The sequence below is a fragment of the Mus musculus genome, chromosome 6 (genome assembly GCF_000001635.26).
Source record: "Mus musculus strain C57BL/6J chromosome 6, GRCm38.p6 C57BL/6J".
NCBI classification, from domain to species: Eukaryota; Metazoa; Chordata; class Mammalia; order Rodentia; family Muridae; genus Mus; species Mus musculus.
The window spans coordinates 149,565,785-149,586,395 of NC_000072.6; the positions used below are offsets into that span (position 1 = coordinate 149,565,785).

Sequence of the window (20,611 nt, forward strand, 5' to 3'; positions counted from 1 at the left end):
ACAAAGGGGAGGAGCACATGGCTGAGTAGCAGGAACTGAAGTGCTGGGTCCTCCCCGGAGATGGGTGGAAGACAGATGAGTAGGCTATTGGAGGATAGACGCAAAATCTACTGAAATGCAAATCCTTGCAGAACTGGAAAAAGTCTGACTCTGGACTGGAAGTTTTGGGCCAGGAACCACGGTGCTGTATCCCTAAGGGTTAGAGTGTAATCGTGTCACTCAAGACTCACTGGCCAATCAGAGCCTTAGGCAGATCTGCCAATCAGAAGGGGAGGAGGGTTCTTTCGGGTGCTATGCGACTGGTTCCGCTTACCTGCTGAGCATACTTGAATGATTTGGTGTGATGTGCTCTGAGCCCTCCTTCTGGGTGCTGCGAGGTGTTCTGAGGCAAGCTCCGAAGTTGCGACATGGTGAGCACAGGGTTACTGCCAACAACCGGGAGAAGCAGGGGGCTGAGCAGCGGGAACTGGTGTGGTGGGTCTTTCCCCGGGCTGGGTGGGAACCTGCGGCCACCAGTGAGGTCCTGTGAGGTCCTAGCCATTCGCTGCACCCGAGGGTAGCCTCTGCATAACTTCACTATGGCAGCTGTATCTGCTCAGAGCATTTGGAACAGTGGGTTGTGCGTAGAAACATCCCTGGCAGAATGAGAAACTCGGAGAACCCTAGTTTCTACAAGTTCTGCCCTCGGCATTTAACATTAAGGTGTTTGATCCATTTGGAATTAATTTTGTGGAGGTTGGAAAAGACATCTCATGTGTTCGGTAGCAATGCAATATTAAGCTGTGGTGTAAAGGAGTAGAATTGGTGATGTGAAGGATTTACTAATGCTTAGTGTCGGAGGCCAGCTCCGGCGATCTAAGGTAGCCGATGGGGAAGAGCGTCAGCAGGGGCAAGACTTGGACTTGGGAGATATTTAGGGTTACTTTTTAATAACACGACGTTTACCTTTCTTAAATCTAAGTGAATTTGTAGTAGTAGCCTGAGTTCCCCTGAGACCAGAAACTACAGTCTCTGACGTCTAGCACATCATAGTAAAACAGAGATTAAGTAGGCTTTGTCCTTATCTCCACCTGCTAGTTAAAGACTCAGGAAGAAAAAGAGACACTTTGAAAAATGATTTTAATCTTTACTTCTAAGTTCTTTTTCTCCAAAAAAGAAAAGAAAAGAAAAGAAATTCCAAAAAAATTCTCTCCTATTTCTAAGCTTTCTTTTTAATTTCTAAGTTATTCTACTCCGCAGTCATTCTTCCTGTCTTGCTCTCTCTTCCTGCTCTGATGTAACAATGCCCTTGTAACGTCTTCATTTCTAGTTTTTTATACCTTTTCTAAGGAAATAGATTACATGGTCTTTCCAAGCATCCTTTTTTTTTTACAAAAGTTCACCAAAAGTTCAAACATAAATTCAAATCATAACTCGAATAAGACGTTTACAACAGAGAGTGTTTACATATGTATCCACTAAGACTAGACATTCATTATCTGTCACTAGCTTTACAGGTTCATGGGGAGTTAAAAACCATAACTAAGTTATCATTGAAATTTTGTATAGATAAACCCAGGCAATATTTTATCTTCTGTCCTTGTACCTACAATAAATCGTTAGTTCACTTTTTATGACCTTAGGTTAATTGTTTTACAACCTCTTGGAATGTGTTCTAAGTTTTAGATGCCTGCTTTCTATCTCAGAAGCAATTAACTTAGACTTCATAGTTTCTTCATACATTTCTGCTGACTTGATAGATGTCTCCCATTTCCTTCCATTTCCCCCATATAAGAACTGTACAAGGTGTTATTCTTCTTAAGCTTACTTAACATAAGACATAGCTTGTACAATAGTTCCCTACCCCAGCATTTATATTTTCTATCTTCTCATTTTCCTATGTTTTTCACCATCTGGGACCTTCCACTTAGGATACTATTACTGAAGAATAACATTCTGTTTTAGGGCACTGGTGTACTTAAGAAATAATTCTGGGAATATTTTTGCTGTGTAAATCTTCCATCTGTCTATGTGGTTAGACTTGTCATCTCCAATCCATATTTAAATTGTTCAAAACATAACCTGGGACCTGAACCTAAAAGAGACTTAAGGGTGATAGAATATGTGGAATGAAAACTTTGTTCTAGACTGGCTTCTGTTTTAGCAATAACCAGTACAGCTGGTCTTTGCTATTTTGTGGTTTCTTCTTTTTCTACCCTTTATCCACTATTCTCACCAGATAGTAGAGAAACAAGGATAGAGGAGAAAGAGATCCTTGAATCTAATTTCTTTCCTTTTGTTTCTTCTTTAACCACAGCTACAAATAAACCATAACCAACCTTCCTAAAACACCAATAACCCCCTCCACCACCCTGTCTTTCGGGGTCCTCACATTTATGTACCTTCCAAAAAGTTCCTGGAATTCCAGATGTAACACCATCACAGAAATCTGTAGCTGACAAAACCATGCTTCCGCTAGAGCATGAAGCAACTCATGGTCAGTGGCTGCAACAGTCAGAAGCAGCCACACATCACTACACCTGGGATTAAAATGAAAGTACATTCTTGTAATATTTCTGCATTTTTAAAAGAAACCAAAATTCTAGAATTCTCAAAAATGTTACTACAAACCAGAATTGGATACAAGCTATTATTAAAGAGATTTTTAAAAATTAATTTTTTAATTGTGTTTGGAGTGATTTCTCCCTGGGAAGGCATATTAATTCTAAAACAGCTGCATCTTCAGCCTTTCCAAAAAAAAAAAACAAAAAAAAAACTGTTTCTGAGACAAACTATGTTGACTTGGGGTCCCCTTGATCCTAGTCTCTTGCTTCCCAGGGCTTTCCTCTTGATTAAACATCCTAAATCCTTAAGTTAAAGGGATATATCATAACAGAGTTTTAAAATTACTCATTTGAGTCATGTAATTAACTGTCCATTACAGGAAAAAAATTGCATGTGGAGCATGGCTTCTGCCTTCATATCAGAACAGGAGGAACAGTTTACTGTGTACACTGCAGGGTGAAACAGGGTAGGCAATAGCTAGATCACAGACTAAAGTTTAAGGGAGTCAGCTGTAGGAGTCACCATTATGAAGAAGGACCTTACTCAGGCAGGGTGATGATTTTGTAATTTCACAGCCTGTATTAGTTCATGGATATGACTGAAAACAGACCAGATCGATGAGTGTACAATTTGGGGAGGTTGTGTTGAGCCAATGAATGTTGAATTTCCAGTTAGGGGACTGTCCTATGGAGATATATACAATCTTCGTTAACATAGTTAAGTCACCTCAGAGGGTTGACACACAGGCCTTTGGCTGTAGCTGTGTATGTCAGGTTACAGGTCTCAGCAGCTAACATAGAACAAGATCAGACAGTACCTTTTTTTTTTTTTTAATCTTTTATTTATTTATTTTAAATTCCAGATTTTATTCCCCTCCTGGTCCTCCGACTATTCCACATCCCATACCTCCTCCCCCGCCCCCCTGTTTCCACAATGCTGTCCCAGCCCTCCACCCCACACCCCACCAGACCTTGAGGGTTAGGTGCATCTTCTCTGACTAAACCCAGACCTAGCAGTCCTCTGTTGTATTTGTGTTGGGGGCCTCGTATCAGCTGGTGTATGCTGCCTGGTTGGTGGTCCAGTGTCTGAGAGATCTTTGGGGGTCCAGGTTAATTGAGACTGCTGGTCCCACAGGGTTGCCATCCTCCTCAGCTTCTTCAAGCTTTCCCCTAATTCAACCACAGGGGTCAGCAGCTTCTGTCCATTGGTTTGGGTGCAAATATCTGCATCTGACTCTTTCAGCTGCTTGTTGGGTCTTTTGGAGGTCAGTCATGATAGGTCCCTTTTTGTGAGCACTCCATAGCCTCAGTAATAGTGTCAGGTCTTGGGGCCTCTCCTTGATCTAGAACCTACTTTGGGCCTGTCATTGGATCTTCTTTTCCTCAGGTTCCTTTCCATTTCCATCCCTGAAGTTCTTTCAGACAGGAACAATTATGGGTCAGAGTTTTGACTGTGGGATGGCAACCCCATCCCTCACTTGATGCCCTGTCTTTCTGCTGGAGGTGAGCTCTCTAAGTTCCCTCTCCCCAATGTAGGGCATTTTATCTAAGGTCCCTCCCTTTGAGTCCTGAGAGGCTGTCACCTCCCAGGTCTCTGGTACATTCTGGAGGGTCGCCCCAACCTCCTACCTCCCGAGGTTGCCTGTTTCCATTCTTTCTGCTGACCCTCAGGGCTTCCGTCCTTTTCCGCAGACAAAACCTTATTAATGCCATTTCATCTACCAAGGAATGGCCTGGTTTTTGTTTTGTTTTGTTTTGTTTTGTTTTAAAGATTTATTTATTTATTTATTTTATATGAGTGTGCTGCAGCTGTCTTCAGACACATCAGAAGAGGGCATCGAATCCCATTACAGATGGTTGTGAGCCACCATGTGATTGTTGGGAATTGAACTCAGGATCTCTGAGAGAGCAGTCAGTGCTTTTAACCACTGAGCCATCTCTCCAGCCCCCCTGGCCTGTTTTGTTTTGTTTTGTTTTGTTTTGTTTTGTTTTGTTTTTTAAGTTGGTATAGCTTTTTTTTTCAATTAGATTTATCTTTTTAAGAAATCAATTTTTGGTATTACCTTTTAAATTTAATTTTCTTAATTCATCAATGCCCTAATCTCTTATTTGCTTCTATTCTCCAATGTCTCTGGGTCATTAAGAATTGTATTCTTTTTTCTCAAGTGCTTTGATTGTTTGTTTCTTCTGAGAACAATATCTTCTGTAGCTCAGGATTGCTTCATGCTATATAGTTAAGACTTGCTTTCAACACCTAATCTTGCCTCTGCTGTCCAGTGCCTAGAAGACAGTCCTGCAGCTCCTTTCAGGCTAGTCCCTGACTGGTCAGTGAGAAGGAAGAGAGACCAGTGAATGGGTGTTCCTCCTACCTCCCTGACTTTTTTAGGGTAATTAGAAATAAAGAGGGACCTGTGTAAGAATTGAGTTCACTGAGCACCTTTGAAGCTGGTGTATCCATAGCACAGAAAGAGATGTGGAGGAAAGAAAGTGAGAGCTTTCCTGCTTTGAGAGTAGTTGGCGATAGTCAGGTCATCAATTTTAGATGATCAATAAAAGTCCAAAATGATCATTTTTGTAGGTTCACAGACAAAGGCAATCAAGAATCTAAATAAGGATCTTAACTTATTTTTAAATAACAAATTACTGTAGTTATACTAGTTCAATCAACACAGAAGATCTAGACTACCTGGTGTGGCTGTGCCTGACAGGCATGTAATTTTTTTCTTGGTTGAAAGTGCACAGCTTGAGAGAAGAGATGTAAATACTTGCTGTGCTCTAGTATACCTGTTTAGTCCCTGGAGAATACTGGACCATAAAGCCTGTTTCAACTTTTTAAAATTATTTTTGAGATTATATTTAAATCATTTCAGCCCCCTCATTTGTCCCTACTGTTAAGTCTCAAACCCTGGGACAAATGGCTTAAGTGCCTGTCTAACAAATCAGAGTGGGCCTGACTGTCAGGTTCTCCCAGCATCCCTCAGTCCCTACCTGTGACAGGGTATGGGTAGCATATCCACCCTCTAGCTTAGGGATTAGGCTGCCTTTCTCCCAGCTGCCCTTCCTTATGTAATCCAACCATTTTGGGGACCTGGACCTTTTCATCTATCATTTACCCTCCTGGCCTTAGTCTGGCTTTCTCCCTCTCCCTTTCACTCTTCCCTTACATGACTCAGGGTCAAGTCTACTCTGGACTCCCCCTTATGTCCCCTGTGTCTGGAGCTATGCTCTCCCTTTTATCTATAATAAACTTTCTACCATACCTAGGAGCAGCCGTGTCCTTTCCTTTTTTATTTCTTTTTTCATTCATCTTCCATTTACTGTTCCTTGATTTCAAATTCATAGCCACCTTTTGCTTCTGTTGTTGTTACCTTTTGAGTTTGACTGAAGTTTGGCTACAGGACTTCCCAGATGTGAAGGAAAGGGTTTGCTGCCCTGGATGTTGAATGTGTAATGGAATGTACAAAGGACCCTGTGTCTTGGTACCCTGGGAGAGTGGAAGATTCTACTGAAATATAAATTTATCAGACCAGGGCTCTGTCTGCCCATGGCATGGAAGGCAGAGCTGGGAAGGCCTGTGCTGTCTGAGTCATTTAATCTCTAATCCTCCAGTAGGAGAGCTTCTACTATCCTCTGTGCAGGTTAGCAATCAGGAGGAGCACCAGTGGGAGGTAGCTTGTAGGTTCTTTCAATATCTCCTCTGATGCATCAGACTGCTGTGAGGGACCCCAAGTCATGTAATGGTGATTGTGGCAGCCACTGGGAAGAGCAGGTTGACTAAGCTATCAGAGTCCAATGTGATTGGATTTGAATAGACTGCGAATCAGACCGTGGTTCTGTTGTTACATGTGGTGACCTGGTCAGAGGAGCTTGTCCTGTGAGCCTGCCTAAGTGTAGATTCCCTGGGAAGGATGAGGCGCTGCAGCTCTGGCAATAGGAAGCTGTGTTACTTATAACCTCACTGCCCAGTGTGCACACACAAGCATTGTTTTTGGTATGCAGTGGGAAGACAGATGTCAAAACAAAAGGTCTGGTTTCAGGAATGGAGAGATGGCTAAGTGGCTAAGTGCACTGACTGTTCTTCCGAAGGTTCTGAGTTCAAATGCTAGCAATCACATGATGGCTCACAACCACCCATAATGAGATCTGATGCCCTCTTCTGGGGTGTCTGAAGACAGCTGCAGTGTACTTACATATAATAAATAAATACATATAATAAATAAATACTTTTTCTAGAAGTTCTGAACATTCCATTGCACATTCGGTATTGTGTGATAAATTTTACAAACAGTTTAAAAATTGTTAGAAAGGAGGTGATTGGAATTATCCTTCCGCCATATTTGATTAAAATCCTTTTACCTTTCTACTACCACCAGCCACAGTGGTGAGATTGAGGGAAATTCAAGGATACAAAGGAGTTTCTGAGATGCAGAGGTTTCTCAGGTGTGCGTGGTGCTTTGCAGGTGGGTAGGACAGATTCCACATCATGTGTCATAATTCACATGGCAGGATACAGACATTAAATTATTCTTCAACATTGGTTTGTGTGTGAGCTCAGTGGGACTGGGTTTGTGTGAGATCACAATGAGGCATGGGGGACTGCTGAGCATAGCCCACCTTTCTGATCACCTTTATACAAAGAGAGCCATAGAACATTGGACCTCTCTGGAAGTGAGATCAGTAGTGGCTGGAGGGTCCGAAATATAACAGTTTATGGGTCACTTTGAGTTATTTTTGTGGAAGTCATGAAGTCTGTGTTTATTTAATTTGTATATACATGCAGTCATAGGTAACATTTCACATTTTTCCTGACTAAGTTTCCATCAGTCATTTGATTAAAAGTTGACTATAATTTGGGGCTTACATTCTTGACTCTTTCTTTGCATCCCTTTATTCTTTCACAAATGTTGTAAACCTTTTGATTATTGTAGCTCTGTGGTAAGTACAGACTGAATTCACATTATGCCAAAATGTGCACTATTACTTCATAATTCTATTGGCGGCTCTGAGTTTTTTCACATGGCACATAGGTCTGTAATCAGCTTTCCTGTTATAAATTGTCAGGAATTTTTTTTGGATTGTTTTGAATTTGTGCTGCAAATTGAACATACCCAATTTTTTCTTTTTTCCTTTTGAAAACACATCACTTTAATGTTGTTTGCAGTTGTATAAATGGGTAAAACCATTCATTTAGCAAATTTCAGTCAGTGTGTGAAACTGAAACTGATGTGAAATAAAATGCAAAGCCATAGATGAGGGCTTTAGCTTAGATTTTGGTCACACAGAATACATTGTTAGGGTCACATAAATGATACCTTACTAAGTATGATTTAATTGAGAAAACAAAAAGAATGAAAATAAACATGGTCCAGAATTTAACAATGAATCTGGATGTGACACAGGATTGTGTGTTAGCCTGCAAAATAAAATCTGATAGCAGTAGGTTGGGATTTTCCACAGATACTAACTAAAATTAGTTAAAATCATGTTGTGTTGTTATATTTGATGTAAAATTGCACATATTTAATGGATGTATTCTGATACATTTGAACATAATACCTACACCTAAGTAACCCCCTCATACAGAGTTCTCATAAAAATGACAGAATTGCCATGGATCCCAGCAATCTTCTCAGTATATTTTCCACAAACTTGAAATTATCATTGAGATGTATCAGAATTGTCATGTTCATTGCAGTTGTATTCATGGTTGCCTAATTATGAGAATAACTTCAATGTTCATTTGTTGAGGACAAGGTGGGTGCTTCAGGAGAACATTGTACTAAAGGAATGAAGACAATAGCAATGGTTAAAGGATTATGCACTTGTAAAGACTCTCACAGTCAGTGCTGTCTTGGTCATAAAACAGCATGCTAAACAGCGTCAATCCACTTCCATCTCCTATCTGATTTTAATCTTTAGTGCACCCTTATTTGTCAGATGGATATGAGAGCTTGAGCTATCTTGTCTATACTTCATGTAGCAATAGAAAACAAAGGGCAGAAAGCACAGAATCTAACAGAAGCAATCTCTTCAAAGGGTTTTGCTAATGTTCTTTTTGGTGGTATGTGGAAGAGAAATGAAATCACAAGTTTTTTGTACTAAGAGTTGTTATAGAGATGAGCAGCGAATGTGCTATTATAGTATACTGTAAAAATGCAGAAAGTGGCTTTATTTGGATGGTATGAGAGCTTTCTACCAATGAGTCATACTTCATGAAAAAGTAAAAATGAGGTTAAGAAACAGTTGAACAAAAATGTAATAGTTTTAGATAAGTGACTCATCTCTGTTTTCTCTGCATTAAATAACCTATCTTAGATGGTAACACTTTCATTTTTACTTTGGATAATGTTTAAACATGTAATATTTTTCTACATCAGTCTTTATATTTAATGCATTATATAATTAACATAACAATTCTGTATAACATCATATATTTATTTCTATTATTTGAGTAGTTTTTTCAAACATTAGTTTTTCTTAAAAAGAAGCAAGAGTATCCTTTGGAATGAAATGAGTAAAAAATGCTATAATTCCACATGCCTAACTAGTGGAAGAAAATTGACTGCTTTTGTTTCCTGAATGATATATATCTCACATTGCTGAGAGCAAAACGTCTGATTTCACAGATAAAGACTGGACCTAAGAATGAGCTTGTCATGAACTCCTATGTTGCAGGGTATTTGATCACATTGTGACACCCAAGATTGTGTTATTTACTAAAAACAAACAAACTAACAAAAACCTGTTTCTAGATGTGGTCCTGAGCACACACCTTTAATCTCAAACAATAATGGTAAAGTTAGTTTTGAAAGTGATGTCTAATTGAGTAGTAGACAAAGAGATGAATCAGGGAAAGATCTGACAGAATAGGATATGTCCAACTCTCACAAGAGAGGAAAGAGAGGCAACATAAGAGGGAACAGCACAGAGGGAGAGAGGAGGAAGCAGTTTTACTGAGAGTTTTACAGAGACAGGTTGCAGAAAGAGAACAAGCTAGACACAAGTGAATATAGAATATTCCAGAGAATGAAAAGGAGGCAGAAGATGAGAACAAATTGCTAGAGTTCATTTGAGGCCAAGCGCAGCAATTCATTCAGAAGTGACAGAAGCCAGTTTGAATCGGTCAGCATGAAGAGGAGTTTGTGCCAGAACAGCTGAGTTGGCCAGCTAACCAGAGTTCAGAAAGAAAAGGAAAAGGTGAGTTAGTTCAGTAGTCAGTCTCAGAGGCCAAAAACATACTAGACCTATATAAGATTGTACAGAGGCTAGAAGCTTCCAGGGCTAGGCTTAGGCTAGCAGATGAAGGAAGGAAGCTGACAATTACATCAGGCAAATAAAAGATACTTTTACACTCCTGTGTGATGGTCACCCTCCACACAAACAGAATGAGAACTGTATCTGTCACAATCATGCTGTCTCTGTTTTCACTATTTCACATTTCTGTGTTCATTATTGCTTTCCTTCTTTGCACTTTTATTTAAGCTATATTGAATTAATTTTTAAATTAAAAACAAATTATTCTCTCATACAATGTATCCCAACCACTGTTTCCCCTCTCTCCACTCATTCCAGCTAACCCCCTCCTCTCCTATCCTCCTCTCCCCCAAGATGCACACCCCTTCCTCTGTTTCCTCTTCAAAAGGAGCAGACCTCCAAAAGAGGACAGCCAAACAAGACAAAACAAGATAGAAAAAGACAAGGTAAAAGCCTTCATATTGAGGCTGGACAAGGCAACCTAGGAGGAAAAGAATTTCAAGATCAAGCAAAAGAATCAGAGCTACACCTGCTCCCACTGTTAAGAGTCCCACAAAAATAACAAGTTAACAGCCATAACATATAAGCAGAGGATCAGGCACAGTCCCATGCTGACTCCATGCTTGCCACTTAAGTCTCTGTAAGGTTCCTAGAAATTCAGGCAGTGTTAGTCATGGGTTCTCTCCCATGTCCTGGGCCTCAAGTTGAACCAAACATTGGTTGGCCATTCAAACAAGTTTATTACCATCATGCCCCAGTACATCTTTCAGGAAGGACTAATTGTAGATGGAGGGTTTTGTAGCTAGGTTGATGTACTGTCTAGTTTTGTGTCAACTTGACACAGCTGGAGTTATCACAGAAAAAGGAGCTTCAGTTGAGGAAATGCCTCCATGAGATCCAACTGTAAGGCATTTTCTCAATTAGTGATCAAGGGGGAAAGGCCCCTTGTGGGTGGGACCATCTCTGGGCTGGTAATCTTGGTTCTATAAGAGAGCAGGCTGAGCAAGCCAGGGGAAGGAAGCCAGTAAGGAACATCCTTCCATGACCTCTGCATCAGCTCCTGCTTCCTGACCTGCTTGAGTTCCAGTCCTGACTTCCTTGGTGATAAACAGTAGTATGGAATTGTAAGCTGAATAAACCCTTCCCTCTACAACTTGCTTCTTGGTCATGATGTTTGTGCAGGAATAGAAACCCTGACTAAGACAGTTGGTGTCCAGGTTTTTCTTTTTGTAGCCTGTAGAGTACTTTCTCTCCTCAAACAGACTAAAATATAGGAGTAAAGGCTCCAAGCCTGCACCCACTTGACCTCTACATTCAGAGAACTGTGTAGAATTTGTCTTTAGTGATGAGGCTCTGCTGTCAGTTTTCCTCAGTTTTACTGAGGGAAACTGTTAGATTTCAGATTTCAGTTTTGTCCTAGGTACCTACTTGGCCTACAACTCAACCCAATGTAATGTATTCCCAACACTGAAGCCCTGCCTGCCTACAAAGGATGGCCAGTTCAGACTTCATTACTGTGAATCCTCATTAGGTTCACCCTCATAGATTCCAGGAAGTTGCCATTCCACTGAGTAACCCTCAAATGTCCCCTAATTCCAGCTGTTTCTTCCTATACTGTACTCTCCCTTCATCCTCCCCCGCCCCAACTGATCCTTCCCACTCCTGATCTCATCAAACCCCAGTCTACTCACCAAAACTATTCTATTTCCCCTCTAGAGGGAGATCCATGCTTCCCCCTATATAACCCTACTTTCTGGGTTTGTGGAGTATAACTTGATTATTATTTACCTAATAGGTAATATCCACTTATAAGTGAATGCATACCATATCTGTCATTCTGGGTCACCTCACTTAGGGTGATTTTTTTTCTACATGCATTTACTTGCCTGTAAATTCATGATGTCATTTTGTTTAAAACAACTGAGTGATATTCCATTGTTTTCCATTCTTCTTTTGAGGGACATCTAGGTTGTTTCCAGTTTCTGGCTAGTATGAATAAATATGCCATAAACATAGTTGAGCAAACATAGTCCTTGTAGTAGGATGGAACACCTTTTGGATAAATGCCCAAGAGTAGTATAGCTGGGTCTTGAGGTAGATAGATTCGTGGTTTTCTTAGGAACCATGATTCTGAGGAAATACTGATTTCCATAGTGGCTGTATTAGTTTGCACTCCCATAAGCAATGGAGGATTGTTGTCCTTTCTCCACATCCTTGCCAGCATTTGCTGTCACTTGTATTATTGATCTTAGCCATTCTGACAGGTGTAAGATGAATTCTCAAAGTAGTTTTGATTTACATTTCCCTGATGGCTAAGATGGTAAAGATTTCTTTAAGTCTTTCTCAGCTATTTGAGTTTCCTCGGTTGAGAATTCTCTGTTTAGATATATATACCCCATTTTTAATTGGATTTTTTTTTCCTTTGAAAAATGTAGTTTCTTGAAGTCTTCATATATTTTGTATGTTAGTCCTCATTAGATGTGGATTTGAGGAAGAAAAAAAATACTTTTCCCATTCTTTGTCCAATTGACTGAGGTTTTGCCACTTTTCATCTATTTTCTATTATTGGCAAAGAGGAGAAACAGAATGCTGTCCTATAATATCTTTAATTTTTTATTATAATCTTGTAGTTGTTGTTTAAAAGACTTATAGGTCTGTCTTTCTGTCTCCTTTTATTTGTGGTGCCATCTATGTTGTGTGATTTTATTACTATCTAATTATATTGTTATTTCTTTGGAAAATGATAGACCTTCACCTATTTTTTTCTTCTGAAAATCTATTATATTGTTATGAGTTTTTGATAGTTTGAGGACTTTCTGTGGAGAAACAATTTTAGTTTCCTCTTTTTGATCCTAAAGGCTTGCTTCTCCTCATCTCTTGGCAAATCTGTGTTTTCCAGTTGTTGCAATCATCAAGTTTTGCATTTTTCTACTTGAGTGATATGGTTAGCACATTGGATTTGGGTTTTTAAATTTTTTAGTATATTATTGTCTCTGTGTGTCCTAAGTAGCTTCAGTTGTTAACATTTTAGAGCCTACAGTTATCTAAGGGAACCTCACTTGAGAGCATGCCCTCATCAAAATGGCTGAATGTGGTGTCAGTGAGAAATTGTGTTGAGTGATGATTGATGTGGGAAATCTCTTCCACTGAGGGTGGTAGGATCCCTAAGCAAGTGGACCTTGGCTGAATAAGGGGGCTAACTGAGCACAAGACCGTGACCAAGCAAGAGGGCAAGCCAGGAAACAATGTCATGGTTTTTGCCTTCATTTACTTGAAGCTTGAGCTTGTATCCTAAGGTCCAAAAATGATAGACTGTGATCTAACAGGACCAAGCTAGTTAACTATTCATTACCTGAGATGCCTTTGGTTAGAGGATTCAATCACAGCAGCAGAGTAGCAAGTTAGAATTTAAAAAGTGGTACGCAAAAAGTGATTTTGCTTCTGGATAGAACCTGGGAATGTTCTCTTTTGGAGGAATGTAGAAACTATCAGGACTTGAGATGGCAAACAGAATAGAAAACTGTACTCAGAGCTTAATCAGCTGTTCTTGTAGCACCTGGAAGATTGGAATATTGCCAGTAATGCAGACAGAAGTTGAGTTCATTGGATTTCAGTAGAAAATAGACTCCATGAAAAATTTAGCTAAAGGTCATTTGTGTGGTATTTTGACCCAAAATCTTTCTTATTCTGCCCATACCTTGAAAATTGAGTAATGCAGAATTAAAAAGTAATGATCTGAATTTTTAGATAGACTATTGAATCTGATGGATGACTATTACTAGTGACTCCTTCAGGACTACAATGGAAACGAAAAGCAACAAGTGGGGCAGAAATAAATGCAAAGTCTGTAGTTTGTAGAAGAAAACAGCAGTGCATACTTTCAAACAGCAATCAAGTGCTGAAACAGAAACATGAATTTTCAAAGAGAATATCACCATTAAAGAAAAGGTCCCTTTGCTCAGGATCAGAGGCCTAAAAGTTGCCCTTACTTCCTCCTGCTAAGCCTTCAATTAATGGAAAGAGTAGGCAAAATGATTCCTAGACCCAGGAAGGAACTTCATACAAAACCTGCTAAATCTGTGGTCCAAGTGTGGCAGGGTCCATCCCAATTTAGAATCCAAGCCTTAGAGGATCACCCAAGTTCTGGAAATAAGAAAGATGTAAAGTTTAAGGTCTCAATTCTTTGCCTGTGGTTTCAGTTCAGCACTGTTCCACCTGTCTATGTTTGGCAGAGTCAGAGCCCCAGTGAGGGAGGATACTGCGAGAGTGCATTGCATGAAACTGTGATCATGAAGCCTGAGTTGCATTGTGAGACCATAAGATGTTGAGATACCTAAGCTATGAGACACCTGACATGGAGAGCTGCATATCGAGAGAGTGCAAGTAACTAAACTGAAAGATGTATGAGAAGTTTCAGGGATAGGACCATCTAAGCCTTTTGAAACTGAGGCCCTGCATGTCTGAGACAGAGCTATAGGATTTGTTGTTTGCCCTGGTGGGTTTCTTCTCTCACAATGTACACACACTTCTCTATTGTAATGGGAAGGGATATGTGTCATTGTATGTAGGAAAGATATAACTTGCTTTCTAATTTTACAAGATGTTGCAATCCAGAGATAGTCTTGAAAGTCAGAAGAGACTTTGGACATTTGAACAGTATACAAGCTCATGAGACTATTAGGATCACTGAAGTTAGAATAATTGCATCATGGGATGACCATGAGCCTATAATGACAGGGTCAGAATGTAGTTGATTGAGCCAATCAAAGCTTCCAGATAGAATGATGCCTTTGAACACTTGTCTCTCCTTTGTGGCTTTCTTTGGGGGAAGTTATAGAAGCTTTTGAAGGAGGAGCCTTTCTAGATTCCATATCAGGGATGAGATTTGAATGTCTATAGACTCAACTCATTGCCTGATTTGTGTGTGTGTGTGTGTGTTTGTGTGTGTGTGTGGTGGTTGAAACTGATCAGTGAGCTTCCTTCTCATGCTATCATACATTCACCATTATAGACTATCCCTAAATCATATAAGATGCAGTAGAAACAATTGCTATTCAGTGCTAAGCTACCTTGTGAGCCTGGTGTTTTTATATTTTTAATTTTGTTGGTTTTGTTTTTGAAGACAAAGTTTCTCTGTGTATCCCTGGCTGTCCTGACAATGGGTATGTAGAACATGCAGGCATCACACTTAATCAGGTCCACCTGACTGTCTCCAAAGTGCTGGGATTGAATGTGGGCCAACATGCCTGGCTTTTTGTTTGTTTGTTTTTATATTATTGACTGATTGGCCTAGAATGTAGGTTTTGATACATGTCAAGCATATCCTGCTGTGTTGAATCCACATTGTGAATTTTGAAATTTGGCGGAGAGAATATTCTGTTTCTCAGGATGGCATGTATTCATGACATTAATACTGCCTGGGTTTTACTGCCTGGGTTTTACTGCCTGAGTTTTACTGCCTGAGCTTTCTGAGTCATTGAATTGCAGATGCATGACATTCTTCCTACCTGTTGTATTTGTTTTGATTTTTTAAAATAAATATGAGTATTTTGCCTGTATGCATGAATATGCATCTCATGTGTGCCTGGTCCTCATAGTAGTCAGAAGATGGCTTCAGACTTCCTTAATTTGGAGAAATCGATAGTTGTGAGCACCCTTGTAAGTACTGGCAATTGAGCCCAATTACTTGCAAGAGCAACAAGAGCTCTTCACTGCTGAGCCATCTCTCCTGCCCTATGTTTCTTATCAACAATTAGGATCAACATTTACATTGCTAATATTTTCATATGTCCATTTGTAACTGTTTAAACATGCATTCCCTTTTAATATTAGTGTTACAGCTTAAACTTGGGCACTTCATGATTCTAGAAGGTGAATACAGAACTGGAGTGAATGTATAATTCTTTGTAGGAACTTCAGTAAAAAACCTCTGAATTCTGTCTTCCTTGTTTGTTTGATTGTTTTTACAAGGGAGACAGGGACTTAATATATACCTTTGGCTGTCCTGGATAGACTATGCTGGTGTCCAACTCAATAAGATACAGCTTCCTCTGGCTCCTGCTTGCTGGGATTAAAAGCATGAGCCAATACACCCAATCTGCTCATCATCTTTTGTAGTTAGTAATTGCTCATACATTATCTCTGATGTGTGCTCAGTACTGTTTGCTTCTCTCTTTCTCTCTTTCTTTCTTTATATCAGTTAATTGGCATTTCTCTTGCAAGGCTATATCCTATTCAAAGAGCAAAGAAATGACAGAGGTGAATTTCATTTATTCAGTTTCCTTCTAAAATGACATTAGAACTTCTGGGTCAAGAAATAAGTGGGGGAAGCACCAAAATTATATAAATATATTGTCAATGAAGCATACATTTATTTTACAATGATGCCAGTATCATGCTTTGTGTTGTACACATGTATGGGATATTTTAGGATGTGGTGACCTATGATGATGTACATGTGAACTTCACTTGGGAAGAATGGTCTTTGCTGGCTCCTTCACAGAAGAGTCTCTACAAAGATGTGATGCTGGAGACCTACAGCAACCTCACTGCTATAGGTAAGTCAGTGAATTTTCCTTCACTTTTTAAAACAAGGGAACGATGGTTTCTTTGTTACTGATGCTCTTCTATACCTTCAATTGAGAATGAGGAAGAATGAGGTGAATAAATCAGATTCACTGATGATAGTAACTTAAAATCTGACTAATTTTCAATAATAAATCATACATTTTCTGGTACTGTATTTTAGGCTGCAATTGGGAAGAGCATAATATTGAAGAATATTGTCAAAGTTCTAGAAGACATGGAAGGTAATATTCATGTGCAAGTTAGTATGAATATACCTCTGAAGAAGTTTTAATATGTCCTAGAAAGTTTTTTAAAAAAGCAGCAGTGTAAAAAAAAAGCATGTCTTTAAGTATATTGATGATTATTAAATTCTCACAAATCCATGTACCTCAATATCAGGTGTCTGATTTGTGTTTGCAAGGCATTCTTCTATGAAAGAAGACAAGTAAACAATGCCTTAACGGACATTGCCATTTGAATCATAGCCACATTACAGCTACTCTGTAGAACTGCCAACCTATTTAGTCTCATACAACCCACATATTGCAATATATAGAGATAGGTAGATAGATAGATAGATAGATAGATAGATAGATAGATAGATAAGTATATGTTTCTAATAAGCAAATATTCTATAGTATAGATGGTGTTGCTCATATACTTGTACCAACACTGCTAAGTTTAAGTGAGAGGGGCAGTTTATGAGAGTCAAGAATCTGTTTACCACATGTCTATGATGAACAAAAAGTCAAACTGTGTGAATGCAATGTGGAAATCTTTAATTTGTTATTCCTGTAATAGGTATATCATGTAATATACCTATTAAATGGATAGAAGCCATGTACCCCTCTTCCAGAACAATTAGAAGATATGTAGTATTCCCCATTTAAGTAGACTTTCTCAATGTGATACAATCTTATAATTAGTTGGTTTTCCAACTTCATTGGCAATGCATCCATAAACTCACACTGCAGAAAATCCCTATGAGTACTAGTAATGTGGAAATTCTTCTCTGTTTGTCCTAGTTCACTTTGCAAGTGTAGTGTATTACACAATATAGGAAAATTTATTAATGCATCCAGTGTGTTAAAGCTCTGAGCTCTTCCAGTTCTCTTCAAATATGTAAAAAACTTCATAGAGAAAAAGGATGCTACAAATGTGAGCCATGTAATAAACACTCTTACAATTACAGGTATCTTAAAAGACTCAAAACAATCCATAATGAAGGAGAAACCATGAATGTAAACAAAGTCATAAAACTTATGATGTAATTCCTCTTTACAATTAGATCAAATTGTAAAACTGATTCCTACAGATAAAATTATAAAATTAATTCCTACAGATAAAATGATCCTTTGTTGTAGTGATTGTGGTGAAGCTTCACATGTGTCAATTATCTTTGCAGGCATGAAAGAAGTCTTACTGGAGAGAAACCCTCTGAATATACTCAATGTGTTAAAGCCTTAGCATGTCACAGTTATCCTCAAAAACATGAAAGAATTCATTCTGGAGAGAAACTCTATGAAGGTATTCAATATGGTGAAACCTTTGTATCTCACAGTAGTCTCCAAATACATAAAAGAACATATACTAGAGAAAAACCCTACAAATGCAATCTATGTGATAAAGCTTTTGCACATCATGGTAAACTTCAAAAGCATGAAAGAATTCATACTAGAAAGAAACCTTACCAATGTAATCAATGTGGTAAAGCCTTTGCATATCTTAATAGTTTCCAAATGCATAAAAGAACACATACTAGAGAGAAACCTTACAAATGTAATCAATGTGGTAAAGCCTTTGCATATCTTAGTAGTTTCCGAATGCATAAAAGAACACATACTGGAGAGAAACCTTACAAATGTGATCAATGTGGTAAAGCCTTTTCACATTATAGTACTCTCCACAAACATAAAGTAATACACACTGGAGAGAAACCCTATGTATGTAATCAATGTGGTAAAGCCTTTGCACGACTAAGTTATCTCCATGGACATAAAATAACACACACTGGAGAGAAACCCTATGAATGTAATCAATGTGGTAAAGCCTTTGCACGACAAAGTCATCTCCAAGTGCATAAAAGAACACATACTGGAGAGAAACCTTACAAATGCAATCAATGTGGTAAAGTCTATAAATGTCGTAGTAGTCTCAAAAATCATAAAATAATATCAGATACTGGAGAGAAACCCTATGAATGTAACCAATGTGATAAAGTTTTTGCGTATCACTGTATTCTCCAAAAACATAAAAGAGCACATACTAGAGAGAAGCTTTACAAATTTAATCAATGTGGTAAAGCCTATAAATGCCATAGTAGTCTCAAAAATCATAAAATAATAACAAACACTGGAGAGAAACCCTATGAATGTAACCAATGTGGTAAAGCTTTTCCACATCTTCATAGACTTAAAAGACATGAAAAAATTCATACTGGAGAGAAGCCTTATAAATGTAATGAATGTGGTAAAACATTTGCCTATCGCAGTTCTCTCCCAAAACATAAAAGAACACATACTGGAGAGAAACCCTATAAATGTAATCAATGTGGTAAAGCCTATTCCCAACACAGTAATCTTAAAACACATAAAAGAATACATACTGGAGAGAAACCCTATGAATGTAATCAATGTGGTAAAGCCTTTAGACTACAGAGTCATCTGCAAGTGCATAAAAGAACACATACTGGAGAGAAACCTTACAAATGTAATCAATGTGGTAAAGCCTTTGCACGGCAAAGTTATCTACAAGGGCATAAAAGAATACATACTGGAGAGAAACCCTATGAATGTAATCAATGTGGTAAAGTTTTTGCATACCCTGGTTATCTACAAGTACAGAAAAGGAAACATACTGGAGAGAAACCTTACAAATGTAATCAGTGTGGTAAAGCCTTTCCATGCATTCGTGAATGTAAAAGACATGAAAGAATTCATACTGGAGAGAAGTCTTACAAATGTAATGAGTGTGGTAAAGCCTTTGGGTATTACACCAGTCTCCATATACACAAAGCAACACACACTGGAGAGAAACCTTATAAATGTAAGCAATGTAATAAAGCCTTTGCACATCATAGTCAACTTCAAAGACATGGGAGAATTCACACTGGCGAGAAGCCTTACAAATGTAATCAATGTGGTAAAACCTTTACACAACACAATTCTCTTCAAATCCATAAAATAATACATACTGGAGAGAAACCCTATGAATGTAATCATTGTGGTAAAGCCTTTGCATATTCTGGTTATCTTCAAGTACATAAAAGAATACATACTGGAGAGAAACCCTATGAATGTAATCAATGTGGTAAATCCTTTACATGTCAGAGTGATCTTAAAAAACATGAAAGAATTCATACTGAAGAGAACCCTTACAAATGTTAATGAATGTGGTAAAGCCTTTGTGTGTAACACCAGTCTCCGAAAACATAAAGCAAAACATACTGGAGAGAAACCTTATGAATGAAGGTGGTGTAGTAAATCCTTTGCCTCTTGTGGTAAACTTCAAATTCATGAAAGAATTCATACTGGAGAGAACCCTTACAAATGTAGTCAATGTAGTAAAGTCTATTCACAATCAGGTCACCTCCAAGTACATAAAAGAACACATATTAGAGAGTAACCCTGTGACTGTAACCAATATGGTAAAGCCTTTACAGATCACAGTGATCTTCCAATCCAAGTGGTGGATTGAATATGCTTGGCCCATGGCAAGTGGCACTGTTAGGAGGTGTGGGCTTTCTGGAGTAAGTGTGGCCTTTGAGGAAGTATGCCACTGTGGGGGTGGGTTTTGAGATCCTATGCTTAAGTGCCACCCTGGGCAGAAGAATCTTCTGGCTGCCTTCTGATCAAGATGTAGAACTCTTGGCTCCTCCAGTACTATATCTGCTCGGAGATTGCCATTCTTTCTGCCTTGATAATAGACTGAACCTCAACTCCGAATTAAACGTTGTCAATTATAAGATTTGCCTTGGTCATGATATCTTTTCACAGCAATAAAACTCAAATTAAGACAAAAGGCATAAAGGATATCACAGTGGAGAGAAAGGCTGTGAATATTGAATATGGTGAAGCTATGGTGGGGCACACCTTTAATCCCAGCACTCGGGAAGCAGAGGCAGGCGGATTTCTGAGTTCTAGGCCAGCCTGGTCTACAGAGTGAGTTCCAGAACAGCTAGGGCTACAAGAGAAATCCTGTCTCGAAAAACAAAAAAAACGAACAACCAAAAGAGTTTGCATTCTTAC

General features: G+C 38.8%; 1 protein-coding gene across 1 annotated transcript; it reads left to right on the forward strand.

Moving 5' to 3' along the window:
- The first annotated feature begins 297 nt into the window (after positions 1-297).
- On the forward strand, positions 298-20,379 carry Gm21814 (predicted gene, 21814). The gene is made up of 4 exons (NM_001360951.1): positions 298-410; positions 16,228-16,354; positions 16,546-16,606; positions 17,770-20,379. Exons 1-4 carry the CDS (start codon positions 408-410, stop codon positions 19,748-19,750), a joined length of 2,172 nt encoding a protein of 723 aa, NP_001347880.1. The 5' UTR covers positions 298-407; the 3' UTR covers positions 19,751-20,379.
- The last annotated feature ends 232 nt before the right edge of the window (positions 20,380-20,611 follow it).

Coding starts and splice junctions, on each gene's coding strand:
- Gm21814 (NM_001360951.1), top strand. Junction 16,355..16,545: donor CAGCAACCTCACTGCTATAG/GTAAGTCAGTGA, acceptor ACTGTATTTTAG/GCTGCAATTGGGAAGAGCAT. Junction 16,607..17,769: donor AGTTCTAGAAGACATGGAAG/GTAATATTCATG, acceptor TTATCTTTGCAG/GCATGAAAGAAGTCTTACTG.